At 41.5% G+C, this 16,667-nt stretch overlaps 2 protein-coding genes and 1 long non-coding RNA gene across 5 annotated transcripts in view; 1 reads left to right on the top strand and 2 right to left on the bottom strand.

Annotated features, from left to right (window-relative positions):
- Positions 1 to 768, bottom strand: part of impg2b (interphotoreceptor matrix proteoglycan 2b) — a 15,832-nt gene extending 15,064 nt beyond the window's left edge. For both annotated transcript variants that reach the window (XM_055506766.1, XM_041069694.2), the window contains exons 1-2: positions 533 to 768; positions 81 to 275 (exon numbers count right to left, since the gene is read on the bottom strand). In XM_055506766.1, the coding sequence (XP_055362741.1) occupies positions 81 to 275; positions 533 to 611 (274 nt within the window). In that variant the 5' untranslated portion in view covers positions 612 to 768. The remainder of the gene's footprint in view (positions 1 to 80; positions 276 to 532) is intronic.
- LOC129603778 (uncharacterized) lies at positions 630 to 5,312 on the top strand. Its single transcript, XR_008693995.1, has 2 exons — positions 630 to 768; positions 5,017 to 5,312. It is a non-coding gene; the product is annotated as an uncharacterized LOC129603778 (long non-coding RNA).
- On the bottom strand, positions 3,016 to 14,293 carry senp7b (SUMO specific peptidase 7b). Of its 2 annotated transcripts, none has more exons than XM_041069696.2 (22): positions 14,096 to 14,293; positions 13,564 to 13,681; positions 13,201 to 13,289; positions 12,863 to 13,024; positions 10,773 to 10,864; positions 10,431 to 10,576; positions 9,711 to 10,056; positions 9,501 to 9,616; positions 8,581 to 8,679; positions 7,905 to 7,938; positions 7,413 to 7,625; positions 6,484 to 6,701; positions 6,353 to 6,414; positions 6,163 to 6,279; positions 5,936 to 6,058; positions 5,764 to 5,856; positions 5,082 to 5,158; positions 3,999 to 4,060; positions 3,874 to 3,917; positions 3,737 to 3,805; positions 3,502 to 3,652; positions 3,016 to 3,364 (listed from the first exon to the last, which is right to left on the bottom strand). In XM_041069696.2, the coding sequence occupies exons 2-22, from the start codon at positions 13,678 to 13,680 to the stop codon at positions 3,230 to 3,232; spliced, it is 2,565 nt and encodes an 854-aa protein (XP_040925630.1). In that variant the 5' UTR covers position 13,681; positions 14,096 to 14,293; the 3' UTR covers positions 3,016 to 3,229. The 2 variants fall into 2 exon arrangements, with proteins under 2 accessions (XP_040925630.1, XP_028998344.1); XM_029142511.3 differs by having other exon boundaries at positions 14,042 to 14,292.
- Positions 14,294 to 16,667: the final 2,374 nt, after the last annotated feature.

Below are 16,667 nucleotides of genomic sequence, written 5' to 3' on the forward strand. Positions count from 1 at the left end.
TTTACAGTGTGTGGCAAATTATCCAACAGGAAATGTCTCAATACACCATGTAAAAGTAAAAGGATGAATGCTGAACGTACCTCGAAGATGAAAGTAGTGGAGGTGGTTGTTGATGGCCTGGTCCAGAGTCTCCTGAGTGCAAAGTTTTACTCCACTTGGAAACAGGATATTCCTTTTCCTTCGTGTCAGAGCAGCATGTTGTCTGTAGAGTAGCTGATCGTTCACCAGAGGCTCAGTCACAGATCCCACACGCACTAAATCCAGCCTCCAGTCGTCTGCAACACATTCAGTGACACAGTGACATTTAACGTTTTACAGCAATAGGCACTTAGTCTTACTTTGACCTTTGTATAAAGTTAAAACATGGAATGTTGGTAACAAATAAGCCCAAAGTCAATCTACAGGAGGACCAAACAGACAGGAGTCAGAGGCCATACTGATCCTGGACGCTTCCTTTACTGTACACAAAGCTTTGTACCACCTCCACTTCAACCAAGGAACAGTTATCAACAGTCTTAAAAGTCATACGAACCCATTTCCATGGCGACGTGGCCTGAGAGCAGCACAGCCCAGAGCAGCCACAGCGACAGCCTCTTGCATTTACCGGCCATGTCTTTCAGCCAAACCTCAGATCTGCTGCTTCGTGGTTCTCCTCCTTAGCTCATCAGCAGCTTCCTGTGGGCAGCTCGCATCGGTCACAATGGGTTTGGTCCGAAACCAGTGGCTGAGGTCGGAGTGCGGTGCCTTGAGGCGCTTGTCCCCTCTCAGGTGAGCAGATGGGACTTTGCTACTAGTGGAGATTTTTTCTTTTTGCTCTAATCCTATTTGTTAAGCTGCTGGAGTGGATGAGTGTCAGGGCTGGGTGTAGCAGACCAGCAGGTCAGTATTGCTTAAAAGAAATCAAACTAACAGGCTCATTACGAGGAAAGTAAGGGTTCAGGTGGAAGCAGCAGTAGAAAGCTAGACAACCACTATTTATAGAGACACACACTGTATAGTAGAGGTGTGATGGATGTGATCCAGTGGATCCACAGCTGAAGCAATAGATTCTTTATTTCCCAACATTCACCAGCGTCACTAGTTCAACAAAACACATTCCAAATAAACTAGTACATCCTAACTGGGCCCACATCCAGGTTTTATAGAGGATTTGATATACATTAGATTCATGGACATGAGTCTGTATCAGCAGGTGGAGGGCCGTCATCCGACCCAACAGGCAGCCAGGTGGTCGTCAGCTGACAGTCACAGTGGGTTAGCTCACATTTATATATTCATTATTCATTTTACATTCCTTTGTTTTATGTTGAACTCATTAAGAAAGTCCTGTTTAGAATATATGTAAAGGGTCATTGAACAAACACCAAACAAACATCTTTTATTTAATAATCTGGTAGAAAAAAACTGCTCTGTGGATTTAGGACCAATAAGAGAACGTGCTCATGTATGTAATACATAATGAATAACTCGTGTTTTACATGTGTCCTACACTTAATGTTGTAAAAGAAGTAGAACGTTGGCCACATACGGCCTCAGCTGGTCCAGTCTATCTCTGCTTGGGTTACAAACCTGAGGCAAGTAGCTTTATTTATGGTGCCTTCACAGACTGTAGGTTTATGGACAACTAGGATCAGTTATGTAATATTTGTATATGTGTGTGTATAACATTACAGTACATGTAATGTAAATATTATTAGTATTTCATAATATTAATAATGTTATACATTGTAGTTATAATGTACATCACATGGTTTAATTCATGTCAGGAACTACACTTCAAGTTCAAGTTTGTTTGGTTTTGAGCAGATGTAGATACCACTTTAACCCTTTTACATTCTGAATATGAAAGGTTTAACGTTCCAATACTCACAATACTAATACATTTTAAAATAAGCCCCAATCGCAGAGATCACAAATGAAAACAGTGCAGCCTCTGACCCCCGTCGCTCTCCCGCTGCATCAGAGTCAACAATAGCAGACATCTTTTATTGGATAAAGGGATTTACAGGAAGGAGAGGGAGGTGGCAGAACACAAGCAGCCACATACAACAGACTTTTGTTTGACTTATTTAACAGTTGAATTTCAACGTTAAGTTGTCCCTATTGCTTAGACTTTAGTCATGTGTTTACCTCAGAGCTGGCATCCAGAAGGAGGGAATCAGGATCGCTCCTCCGGACTCGTTCAGATTATTTTGGAGAGGCTGGATGCAAGCTCTAAATCAGCCTAATCTTAACCTCCCATTGCTCAGATTAGCCTTCTGTACGGCCGCTGGGGCAAAACACGACCTCATGCTCCCAGTCCAGGGCCACAATGGACCAGAGCAGGTCCTGGGCCTCAAAGGTCAAAGGTCATAGTCACAACCTTCACACAAAAGGATCTAACACTGAATGTAGTCAGTTTGATCCTACTACAGTTTTTATCCACTATGTTTTTTAAATTATAATTCGTGCTTTGAGTTAATGTCAACAATTAAAATCATGACTTAATTGATAATCAGTGGTTTTACGCCAATGTTTACACTACTGTAACTAAGTGACCAACTGCTGTAATCTGATTTCTGATGCAATACAACAGTTTGATAATGAAGGAAAACAATGCTGAGGCTGTTCTGTATAAGATAAGATCCTTCAGTCTTATCTAGTTAACAAGCTGTAAGATGATTGGCCCCAGTGGGGGGCACTTGGATTACACCAGAGATTAGCAAACCAGCAGACACACCGTACACAAACATACACGGTTACTCTGTCACACATTTGGTTTAAATAATAGAATAAATGAGCATGTAGAACAAACGACTGACCTTTAAGCCAACCTCCTCTGTTAAAAAAGTTAAATGTGGTCTACTAAACATTTGAACTCTGGTAGTAAATGACTTGATACTGAGAATGTATTAACACTGACCCCAAGATGCTCTCATCTGATCAATGTATAAATTTATAGAAGTTATAAAAAGATTCTTATTTAAAATGCATGTAATGCATCCAAGAAAACAAGAAAAAATGCATTAAGTCACGTTCCAGAAACACAAAATCAAAACAATTTATTCTACAGAACAAGAAGAAAGTGAAAAAAATACAGGTACGTTACATTTTATCATTAAATAATAAGCTAGAACAAGAACGCTAGTAATAACAGTAGAATCCAAAAGGAAATTCTATCAAAGTACAAAAATATAAATAGTCCATTGCACTGGTGAATTAATGGCTCAGTTAAGGCTTCGTTTTGGTCTCAGCTTTGTTCATGTCGCTGACTCTGGTGCATCCTCATTATCAGACTTCGGATCTCCTCTCGTTTTTGTCGCACATGCTGCCGAGGAAACCAGGCATCCAAAGATAAAGGGAGGTCAAAGTGCACGATGGGGTTCTGAGGAGCCGAACAGAGAGCATAGTTTAGTTTGAGAGAGAAGATGCCTCATTAATGGAGCAAAGAGGATGTGATGCTTGTGATACAGATCTTTTCTGTCTCAAAGCAAGTCACAGATGAATGAGCAGCTGTGCTACCTGCAGAAAGCTCTCTGCGTACTGCAGCAAGTACAGGCCACAGTCGCTGCTGTTGTCCTGCAGAGGGACTCTGCACTTGGAGATCCTCATGTTGTCTGGCGTGATGAGGCGAGGAGTGCCCCTGCGGACGGCCCACTCCACCTGCAGGTAGCTAATGATGAGGCGTCGCTGTTTAGTGTGTCAGTCACAGGTTTGTATGATGATGTGTTCTGTGGACTAAATATCTTAAACTCACTCTCTAAGGAGTCTGCAGACGTTCTCGTGGTACGACATTTTCAGTGAGTCCATGACCAGGATGCACGGCCTGGAACCAACAGGCAGGTTGAGGACAGGGCACAGATCACTCTGAGCAGAGACATGCTGAACACTCACCTCTGTAACACCGAGTCCCTCTGGCAGCCCTGCTGAGTGCACTGCTGTAGAAACAGGGCATTCACTCACTCCGCCAACAGACAGGAATAACAACAATATAATAGAAATGTCTTAACTCTAATTACCGGCAACTGTTGTGATCTTAAACTGAAGGTTGATGTTTTTCCTGCTTCCTGCTGTGATCCCCCTAAAACACAGCACAGGACGGTTCAAGAAAGCTTCACGCAGCATTCTGTCCCTCAAAACCTTCATTTCTCTTCAAACCAAGTATAAATATCAATAAGACACATGAAACATTTAATGCAGAGAATGTTCAACTTTCACAATCCCTCCACAATAAAGGATGCACTGAAAAAAAAACAACTAACATCTAAACAGAAGACGGTTAACACAGTTTGCTTTCAGGCAGTACAGAAGGTGGAATGCTCCAATGTATGGAGAGAGGAACATGGCTGGTGTTTATCAGGTAGACACCTGCTCAATCGTTTCCACTCTGCACATTCCTCATGAGCTCAACTCTAGACAAGCAATAGAACTATTTCGAAATGAACACAGTTGGTGTCACATGGCCACAAAAACAGTGCTGGGCTTTCCCTGGTTACATACAGACCCTTGTACTGTTTGCAAACAGCAATGATGCTTTTGAAATGAGTTGAAAACATCAGCAGTTTTCCCCAAAATTCAACATTCATCTGATTCAACTAGGTTATTTAGCAACATTAGTGTTGCTTATGAACAAGTCAAACACAAGGTCTTAAAAACACTTCATCATTTAATACTCTTGGCATGTGATCAGTTGGAAACCTAGTATAAAGTTTGATCATGTCCTTATTCCAGATTCGAATCAACGTCTGTTATTTGGTGTGACTGAAGATCTGTATAACCTGAATTTTGTCAGACAATTTTGCTGTTTGGACCATGTCCCTGATGATATAAGGTCTAAAAGGGTCTATGACTCTTTGACTCTTCTGTCTGTTTTAAACAGTGCTAGCGCCCCCTACAGGTATTAGCCAGCAAGCAACACCCAGATGAACTAATAAACCTGGTGATAGAGAATTATTTATACCTTTCAATTAGGCTCCAAATTGTTTGTACTTAATTCATAGTCTGACATCTGTGTTTACAGCATCTTTACTTTGGCAGGATGAAAGAATACATCATCACAGAGCAGACCTCCTTCTTATAATGCAGCTGTAATTAACACAAACCTGGGTGTCTCTGAAACTCCTTGTACTGAACGTCCTCCAGACCCGGGAAACAAACCACCACCAGGAACCAGTGAGCTCTAGGACAGGAAATAAAGGGATGTTTGTTACTGTTCACCTGTCCAATCAAAAGCTGAAACCTAATTCTGCCAGTAAATCTTAAGAAAACAAATTGACAGAAAAAAAAAAAACATCATTTAGATTAAACAATATAAAACAATATAAACATTACAATGAGACCAAAGTGATGAGAAACGTACACAAAGACTGAACAAATGTTTTCACTGTTTCCTTTAAGGCAGCTTTAGTCATTTTGTGGATCAAGTCATTTTAAGTGAGCTCAGAGGATATGAGCTCCTCAGGTTTTGGACATGAGTGCACAGAGATCTGCTGAAGCCATTGGAAAGCATCAGGAAGAATCCGGCCCGTTACCCAGTTGGCAGAGCAGAGCAATTAACATTTCTACTGAGGACAAAGCTACAAAGTGGTGTCATAAAAATGAGAGAAGGAGCTGAGGTCAGCTCTGACCCCAGTCAGTAATAAACCAGATCATATGGAGGTTCAGAGGTTCATATACACAGATAAGCTCAAATGTGCTCATGACAACTCATCTGGGTTTCAGAAGGTTTAACCCAACATGTAGAATTGAGTTTCAGTCCTAAGTGAAATGAACACATGTCCTTACTCTTGATTGACAGGCACAAAGAGAAAATCTTTGGAGAAAATGTCAACATTGCGGGTCCACGTCTTCACCCTTTGATGTCGTGTGTAACGATCACTGAAAAATACATAACACAAGACAATATAGTTGAGAAGTGGATGAGGTCTCTGGGTTCCCCTGCAGAATCAAAGCTTACGGGACAGAGGGGGAACCGTCTTCTCCAGCGGCTCTGCGTCTGCTCAGCTGTTTATAAAAGAAGCTACTGAAGACGTGACTCCGCTCGGCCACAGAACCTCGGACTCCCTCCAGGATTAGATACCTGCAGCAGCAACATAAGGCTTTTCAGGACACTCCACTAGCAGCGACTGACAGGAACTACAGTGTGTGTACATCCAGTGGGTCGGTACAAATACTGTGACTGACTTGAGGTAGAAGTCGATGATGACGTCATTGAGAAACTGGCCACTGTTTAGACAGGCCAGGTCCTCCTTCGTCACGGTGATTCGGCCTTTACAGGGGGGTGCAGGATACTGGATTAACCTGAAGACAAGGTAGAGGGTCAGTTTAGTTCTCATATCAGCATCATTGGTCCAACTACCTTCATTGGCTTTACCTGGAGCAACGCTGCTGCAGGCCAGACATTCTACAGCTGCTTCTCACCAGACTGGACTGCTCCTACAGTAAAGTAAAGAATGTTAGGAAAGAATGAGCCTAAGAGAAGGATGCAGGAGTGAGCTGCCTTACTGCGGTGTGGCCCAGCAGTTTGAGTAAGTGCTGGTCCAGCGGGGGAGGACAGCTGTGAAAAAGCAGCAGGCCATCGGTCCAGTCTATTGGGGAGGTTGGCCCAGTAGAGGTTGCGCGTCCAATCTGGTATCCGTCCATATCCAGCACGGAGGCCAGCAGAGCAGCCTGGAGCTCAGGCAGCTGCTCCTTTAGCACCAGCAGGAGGCAGGAGCATGGACCTGAAGGAACCAGCAAACCAGACACTGGTCATTAGTTTCTGCATGCATTGTCATGACACTCATCTAAGTCTAGAGTATGGAGAAATATAATCAGCATGTTTCAAAGGTTTGAAATGCGAGCTAATGACTGGTCAAAAGGGCTGAGAGCATTTCAAGTGTGGGCATCTGCTGATAGGTGCCGTTCTTCTAGGAGAACTGCCTGCCCCCGTCATTACAGAAGTGTTTGTGGAGAGCTTCCAGTAGCTAGAGTCAAGCTGCCTAATAAACAGTGCTGCTTTGTAAATACTAAGATCTCACAATGGCAAAAATCCCAAGTGTCCAACCCTCCTATAACGACCACAGGCGCCACGGCAAGAATCAGCCCGTTTGTAGCATAAGGTCAGATCACGTTTTATCACAAATTAATAAATGCAAGCTTCACATAGGTTTTCTTCACTGTATGTTTTCTCTCTTAACAACCACTACAGTATGTGAAGACAGAAACTAAATGTGACTGTCCAGTGAATGAGGAGTTTATTTCTAACTGGCTGCTGCCAACCTGCAGAAGTTGTCAACAACCAACCCTAAACTTTCATTCAGAGACTCTGGTTCTGTCTACAGGAGAATATAGCTGCTTGAGTAGATAGATTTCTTGCTTGATTTCTGCCTTACGCTTAATTATTCTGTTTGGGTCACATTTTTCTTATTTTCCTTCTGGGTTCTGTCTTGTACCTGAGGCAGACATGCCGGTCTGGATGCTACAAAGCTCTTTGTGCAGCAGGTTGGCCTGGGCGTCTGACACCCACAGGAACAGCAGGGAGGGGGCTGGACCCTCCCAAGCAGCCAGCAGAGACCCACCCCGAGCAACGCCTCCGTCCCAGAGCCCGTAACCCCGGACCTGAGACGCCACCACTGTCACCTCTGCATCCTCCGCATCTTCTGCTCCTGATAAAACAGACAACAACAAGAAGTAGAGTGAAGACATAATGATCCACAAGTAAGACATGATTGTACTTATATAGGAATTTCTTTTTCTCACAAAGAAATATTTTAAGATGAATGATTTTGTGGTATACAGTAAGACTAAAGTCACAATGCAGCAGTACAACCTTTAAGAACATTAATGGACTTTAAGTAGGAATTGTCACAATAGCTGGAGAAAATGTTTTTCCACGTTAAATAATATAAACAGAGCAAAATGACAACATTTAAAGTTTGTTGTACCTTTCAGAGGAATAATGATGGCGTGTTCACTGACCTAACAAGAAAAACAACAGCAAATATTAAATAAGTACATTTAAAAGACAATACATTTAAACATTTGCATGCAAATGATTTAAAGTAGTTTGACTTGACCTTTTGTTTTGTGCGACAGACTTTGTGTGTAGTATGTAGGATGTTTCTGATAAAATGAACACAACTATAAATATAAGATGTGAACTCGTTGTAGAAGTTCTGTTTGATGACTTCATCTCACTGTTAACCCACTAACCTGTTCCCTCCCTCTAGCTTGACTTTCATGGCACCTCACACTAAGTCTTAATAGATGGTTAGAGCCTGAGGTTCTCATCGTTTACAGCCTCAGTGACGGTGTTTCTCTGTTACAGCTTTTGCTTGCTGCCCACTTCATCACCTCTGGAAACTGTGAAGGGGCCTTTCCAGGTATTCAGACCATATAATAAAGGTTCTAATAAGGCTCAGGCTGCTTTTAATGTACATAAACACACAATAAAACAAACACAGGTACTTGTATAATAAGAAAGTTTTGCAAACACACACCCAGCAATGAGAACAGTGCTGCTTTAAGTTCTAATGTCATGTCTGCCTGTTGATTAACACCTTGACTATCATTTGGGACAGCTGTCCATCACAACATGCACGTAAACTATGATTCACTCACCATCACATTTCCGTTGGCAGTCATATGAGCCAGGCCGGCGTGGAATGAGGTAAACTCCAGCTGCAGGAAGGATGGCGGCTCATGCACACCTCCTCCAGCCTGTCAGGCAGACAGCATTAGTAGAGATCATCATGTCTGGTAGCACAGTGAAAGCTCAAGTACAAAAAAGAAGTCCAGTAATGATCAGATTGAATAATCAGACAGCATCCCTGAAAACAATTCTAAAGATATGTCCTAATTATTATTAATATAATATTATTATTATATTTACTAGGTTTCACATATTCAGGTGAACATCTATTCTTCAACCAGCAACACAGTCAGTGTGGATGCAGTATTATTAATGGCTGTGACAGCATTGTGTGTGTCTGGCTTTAATAATCTGCGCTAGAACATCTGGAACCAATGTAAAGTACATAAAAACAACACATCTGGCCAAGAATCCACAGTGAGAATGAGTTTACTGTATGTTCTCAGTGTGCAGCAGGGCCACCTACAGACATAAAGCACCACATGCCATGTCTCAGCTAAGACCAACAGCTACAAGTGCTTGGACTGAATACATTTACTTACCGTGCGTATCGATACAGTGTGATGGGCTAATGCTAGCTAGCTTACAGTTAGCTAAAATGCTGGCGCATGCTAATCTGACAGTGCCCCGGTGTAACTGATTCACAGTTTTATTTATGCTTGGTTACTCAGATACTGTTTGCATTCTCCAACCTGAGAGTAGTAACATGTGAAACCTTTAAGCTTTGATACAGTGGTGGAAGCATTAGCTGACCAGAACCCTGGAGTTCTCTCAAGACTCCAAAAAATGGACTAGAACAAATATATAACTATTCCTGCAGCGCCACCTGCTGGGCCAACGTCATGATTCATCCAGCATCAATCCCTTCATAAAAATACACATGACCAACCTGTAACGTCTTTGAGTTTCCTGGACAAGAATCTTCCACACGACTGCTGGGGATCTGTGACGTCCTCTTAGCCCCACGTCCACTGTCCTCCTCCTCCTCTTCACTTGACAGCACAACTGTAAAACACCACAGTGGGAAGTTTAATGCCTTAGTATTTGTTGTAGTGTAGATGCCTCCTGAACCACATTCATAGTTTCTGTTTGGACTCACTGGGTTCTGTTTGAGAAGGGCGAGATTTCTTCAGTCGGAGTCCGAGGACAGCCGACCTATTGGACATCTTCCTGTCTCTGAAGTCCTTCCATCTTTGTCTCTCTTTCTCCCTCAAATCCTCTGTCAGGTTGTTACAGGCACTAAGCCACAATGTCCTGTCTAGAGTGTGTTTGGTCTGCGGCTTAACCGAAGAAGCAGAGGGGGAAGAGGAGGATCTGCGGGGAAGGGGGTTACCTGCCGGGGATTTATTTGTAGTTCCACGCACAGACACAAAGTCATCCTCCGAGGATTGATCTGAACTGGAGAGATACAAGTTTTTCTTCTGGGGAGATTCAGAACAGTCGCTCTAAAAAAACAAAATGTCCTCACATTAAAAAAGAAAGAGTGACACTGACTCAGTTAAGAATTGAGACTCAGTAAAACCTTTTATCCTCATCATATAACACTATTCCACCATTTTTACCTTTTGTCAATAATGTCAACTTTTGAGTTTTAAACAATAAATACACAACTTACAGAGAGCCGTGGTGACTTTTATCTCTCTCTCTTAAAATCGATTTATTTAATGTAATTTTCTGATCAAGTGAAGCGCTTAATTAAGGATAATAATAAAAAAATTACAAACATAACAGTTAAGGATGAATCCTTTGTTGAGGATTGATTTGTCTCTCACAAATAACTGATTAATTAAAGAATTTATTTACAGCCCGCTCTGTTTACCTTGGCCTCAGCGTTGGACCTGCCTCTACTCCACATTCCCACTCTCAGTGGGGACAGACTCACACTCCCAACAGGCTTCTCTCCTCGCAGATCAGCCAGAGAGTCCACCGACAGCACAGAGATGCTTTTGGTTGATGAAGAGGAACCTGGAGAATTTGACAATGACAATGAGATTTTTTCTGATTACAGATACAGACTGTGGCTTAGTATGACTTTATATTTAACCAGTTATGGTACAGTTACAGCCAGAACTTTCTCATCTCATAAAGACCAGAGAGAGAACAGTAAAAATAAATCAACATCATCATCATCATTTATGAAAAAAAACGTGTGACATTTTACCATTGAGCTCAATTTTTTTGTGTGGAGGACAAAGGTCGTCTGAGGCTCCTTCAGGTTGCAGCAGTCGGTCTGAAGCTCGCTTGGGTCGCCATCTGGTGGACAAAATTAAAACGCAGTTCAATAGATGTACAGAACCCTGGCTGTAATGTATGTTTTACTAGATCACTGTTCTGTTTTTTTATGGAGGTGGTTATTGGCATCATTAATGCTATCAAATGTCATTACGCAGAATGCATTGTGATACTAAAAACAATGGTGAACAGAAATGAAACAAAATCATATTCATTAATGATATTTTATGGATTGTGTATGACAGAAATCTGTTAGGTCTAATATATGTATTAGTAATATAAGACCCAATTACATGCAGCCATCACAATGGAAGCAAAGACATTTTCACTGACAATGAGAACTCAAACGGCTCCTCTTAATATTATATACAGGGAAAAGATTCCGTCTTACAAAAAATTATTTAGGTTGATGTAGCAGTCAAAGTCTCATCGTCTTGATCTCTAATGAACTTTATCTAATTAAACTACAGCTACTCTCACGCAGTAGTGCTGCTTTCGTGGTGAGGGTGTATACATCTTTTCACTGGCCTTAAATAAGACTTATTAAGGGTTCAACTTCATGACACATAACCCACAGCTCCGGAGCAGTCACCAAATACCTCCCTCTGCCTCAGTATGAACCAGGGTAGGAGGGTGTTAAGGAGGACAAAGGCCAGGAAGACAACAGGCCCTGATAACATCAGTTCCAGGCTCCTCGGGGAGTGTGCACACCAGCTCTGTGATGTGGTCCTGTCTATATTCAACCTGAAATACCACGTCCCAAGGAGCCAAACTACAGACCCATTGCCTTAACAGTCCACCTGAGGAAAGCAATGGAGAGGATCGTTCTCAATTGGCTCTGCAACTAAGTGAGGTCAGCACTGAATCCGCTGCATCAACCTGGCATCGGGGTGGATGACAACATCATCTACCTGCAGCATCAGGCTCACCTGGATTCCAGTGGGAGCGCTGTGATAGTCATGTTTTTTAAATTCTTTCAATACCAACCAGCCGTCACTGCTGTGGAGGAAGCTGGAGGTGGCAGGTGTGGACCAACATCTGGCTGCTTGGACCATCAACTACCTCACAGACAGGCCACAGTTTGTGAGACTGCGGGACTGTGTGTCAGATGTAGTAGTCTGCAGCACAGGGGCACCTCAGGTGACGGTGCTCTCCCCTTTCCTGCTCACACTGTACACGTCAGACTTTAAGTACAACTCCCACCACTGTTACCTTCATAAGTTCTAGGTCTTGACTTCAGGAGGTCCCCCTCACCACACACACCAGTGAACATCCAGGGCTCAGACATTGAGTCTGTGGACATTGTCAAATACCTCGGTGTTGACCTAAACAATAAATTGGACTGGTGAAACAACACGAACAGTCTGAATAAGAGGTGAAGTCACCTTCACCTGCTGAGGAGACTGAGGAACTTGTGTGTGCAGACAGCTCCTAAGGACTTTCTATGATACTGTGGTGGCCTCAGTAGTGCTTTATGGAGCTGTGTGCTGGGCGGAGGGCAGTACAGGCAGAGACTCAACAAGCTGGTTTAGAAAGCCGGCTCTGTCCTGGGCTGCTCACTGGGGTCCATCAAAAAGGTGGTGGACAGAAGGATGCTGGTCAAACTAACATCCATCACGGAGAACCCCTCCCACCCCCTGCACCACACTGTAGAGGCTCTGAGCAGCTCCTTCAGCACTAGACTGTTACAGTACAACCCCCATTGCTGGAAAGAGCGCCACATGACAATGTTTTTTTCTCACAGTGAATATGTAGGGCATATAATGCTCTATTCTGGCACATTTTTTTCACTGCTGTATGTACAAGATTGTCCTGTAAACTGTCATACTGCTGCTAAAAACACAGGAATTTCCCTATTGTGGGATCAATAAAGTCATATCTTATTTTACGTGGTAACATTGGCTAATTTAGGTCCTGCTACTTTTATTTATTTCTCGATTTATCGTAAAACTTTCAGTTTATACACTAAGAGAAGGATGTTTAAGACTGATGTGTTCCTGCCACCTTATTTAAACTCACCCTTTTGACAAACAATCTGAGGACGACCTCCGGCCTGTATGACTCTGGTGGATCGATCTTCCTGGAGATGGTTGATTGGTTGTTGAAGATCCACCTGTGTTCGGGCTATTGAGTCCCAGCAAGGTTTTCACCACGTCTCTGAACAGAGGTTTACATGGTGTGCTAGAACACAAATAACAAAACATGGCTATAGTTGAGTTCAGATACTTTAACTTATATTTTAACTAATAATAATCTGAAATAGAAAGTTGTCCTTTTGCTTGTTTGCAAAATCAATAAAGTGTTTCAATAACGACTAATAATACAAATAAACAGTGTGTTGGGAGAATTTAATGAACCTCTGTTTGTCTTTGGTGGAGCTGAGCTTGTTCCCAGCATGCATCCGGCCTTCTCCTCCTCCTCCTACTCTGCTGGAGTCGCCAAAACCCTAAAGAGGAAATAAAAACACTGTAAACTAATCCAACATATAAAGCAGCAAAATCAAACAAAAGAAAAGAATAATTTATGAACAAAATAGCCATTAGTTATCAGTCAGAAACAAAGGAAACAGAACATCTTTATTTAAGAGGAATGAAGAGTAAAATAAGGTGATAGATGACACCAGATTCCTCTACAACGACACACATGAGTAGTAATGATACAATATAAATGCGTCTAAATCTACACAGGTCACAAAAATCGACCAGTGTTTTTATTATTACCATCTTGGACTGTGGGGCAGAGTCCTGGAGGCGGGACAGAGGAGAATGCATCTTCATCTCAGTGGAGTCAGACCCTGCAGGATGTTTCTTCTTGGGGATTTTGAATGGAGATGCCATCCTGCCAACAAAAAGCACAATACACACACATCAATAGACATTTAAAACTGAAACGTCTCCACAGAAGCGCATCCACTATAAATAACAGTCAGCTCATGATTTACCACAAAGTTGACTTATTTATAAAAAGCCTTTATATAGGTACGTTATACCCATAACGTGTACGTTAATATTTAGGTGTAACATCTTAATTAACCATAGTCTCTTTATAACGGGGACACTTGCTAAAGACACGTCCTGCAGTCCATTAGCTCGTAGGACAACCTCGCAGCGTAAGAACGTCTGTCTCTTCATTGTTTATGTGAAATTAGACAATTTAGTGATGCAAAGTGCAGCAGCTCATTAAAACGTAGCCACCAACCTTCAGTCAGCCGGAGGAGCTAGCTACGCTGCTGCTAGTGCGTTCAGCAGTTACCTAAGCGGACTTATTCCAGGCTAATGTTCGTACATTCCCAGTCCCGCCCATTTCTGTTTTCTGGTCTACGTAAACATTACAACCAGAGCGCGTTTCTAGCCATTAAGAGTTAAAAACAAGCTACTTCCAAGCACCGACTCAGCTACCACCGAGCCAGCAACGATAGATAACTACACACGTAACATGACAGCGTAGATTACGTTACCGTCATTGCGTCAATGCGTATCGCTGGAAAGGCGTGGTTTGACAAACAAGCCCCGCCCACCGCTGCCTCGTTCGCGACTTTGTTTTTTTTCAGAGGAAAAATAATAATAATAATAATAATAATAATAATAATAATAATAATAATAATAATAATAATAATAATAATAATAATAATAATAATAATAATCATCATCATCATCATCATCATTGTAATAATCATCATAAAAATAATATCACTATATTGATCCCACATTGGGGAAATTACTCTGCATTTTAACCCATCCCCTGGGGAGCAGTGGAGCTAGTGCGAAGTGTCTTACTCAAGGACACACTTTGTGAGTGTAAGGTTCATCAGTTCAATCAGTTTAGGTGGAAATAAGAAGCATTTTAAATGACGTATTTTCTGTTATACGCACAGTCCAGAAATCATTGTCATTAGTTAGTTAACTATAATAATAATAATAATAATAATAATAATAATAATAATAATTATTATTATTATTATTATTATTATTATTATTATTATTATTATTATTATTATTATTATTATTATTATTATTATTATTATTATTATTGTTATTATTATTGTTATTATTATTATTATTAAACTATTACAAAGTAAAGCAATTTATTACAAATACTTCCTTCAAATCTTTTCAACTGATTGTCAACGATGCACCTTGGTCAGCTTTTTAATTGTTTGACATACTTTTACCTTGGTCAGCTTTTTAATTGTTGTCATCTTTCTAATCACTGTTATAGTTTTAATCTTTGTCAACGTTCTGTTTTTTTCATCGTTTTGTCTTAGTCAACTTTTTGACGTCAGCAACTTAGTCAGAACAGCTCTCCCATGTAATTTCTCAAGAAATTTGTTTTTCTAGTTTCTTTAAATTTTTATTGTAGCTGTTTATAGTTTATTGAAACTCTGTAACCATGTGCCAATGAATCATCCAAAGCCTCATATTAGACATATTTTCCCCCATCTGATATCTGTTATTTGACTGATGCAGGTCACCACACAGAGAGAATGTATTATAAATATCAAACATCTGGGTGATTAAAAGGATCAATGAGCAACAGTAAATGTCTAGTTTTCCTCTGATGAAGTTTCAGTTTCATTAGTTGTAACTGCTGTTTTATCATCATTTGACTGATTTGGTGCTTGGACACATCCTGACATGCACAATGAACCATGGCTTCCAGGATGTTTAGGTGTGACTTTATTGGCTTTGCACAGTTTCACTGTGGCAGATGTGGAGCCAGTGATGCAGAGAGAGGCGAAGTGCCCGTCTGAGCTTGATATGTTTGGAAACCTGGGAAACTGAAAAGTGTCCTAGCTGATCTGATAAAAGACTGACGATGAAACCAAAACTAAACCATAAATAAAAAGCTCACACTCACTGTTAGTGGTTTATTTGCATGTGTCCGATCTTCTATACTGGTAAACTTACATTAATTGAAAAAGTCAGACTCAACCCTTACCGTGAAATCTTTTACTGTTTTACAATAGTTCACAGTAAATTAATTTTTTAACTTGAAAGTAGTGGTGTCTTGTAAATGTAGCATTTATTATAATAGTAATTAGTTTTAACTAATTTCACTCATAGTCATAGGCTGACGGGCAATTAGTAATTACCTCCATACGATATATTACATTTAGGTCTGGCAGGCAGTCATAGTCATTAATAAATATTCATAAAGCACAATAAGCAAAGGCTTCTGCTTCATTAGCAAAGGGTTTGTTTCGATGTTTTCTCTACTGCTGCAGCTTCTCAGTCATAGAAACCTATCACTTGGGATTTGTAGAATAGATCAGAGTCTTACCAGTGATCTTGAATTGGTGAATTAGTGATTGTAAACCACATCACTATTACTGGTGTTGGGGGACCTCATAATAATAATTCTGTTCATAACAGATTATACATAAGGTCCCACATGCTCAGACAAAGGAGGCACTGCGGCCTGCATGTAAAGTCCTCATCCTGATAGTAGTGAATGAGAACAAAGAGATTTCAAATCTCAGCGCCAAAACCAGGCGCCAGGCTGGGGACCCATACCTGGCTCCCCCGCTGACATCCAACTCCCGCTGACACAAGCGACAAACGGAGGAGAAACTTGGACGTCAGCCGTCCTGATTGGACCAAACAATAGGACGGGCGTGACCAAAAACACGGTTATAAAAGTCGCCGTGACCGAAGACTCGTCCCTTGTTCTCTTCGATCACCCGTTACCCCTTGTTCTCTCCCTTGTTCTCTTCGATCACCCGTTACCCCTTGTTCTCTCCCTTGTTCTCTTCGATCACCCGTTACCCCTTGTTCTCTCCCTTCTTCTCTTCGACCCTCTCGCTGCCCCACCTGGAGCTCCCTCT

This window comes from Betta splendens, chromosome 2, assembly GCF_900634795.4.
Source record: "Betta splendens chromosome 2, fBetSpl5.4, whole genome shotgun sequence".
In the NCBI taxonomy this organism is placed as follows: Eukaryota; Metazoa; Chordata; class Actinopteri; order Anabantiformes; family Osphronemidae; genus Betta; species Betta splendens.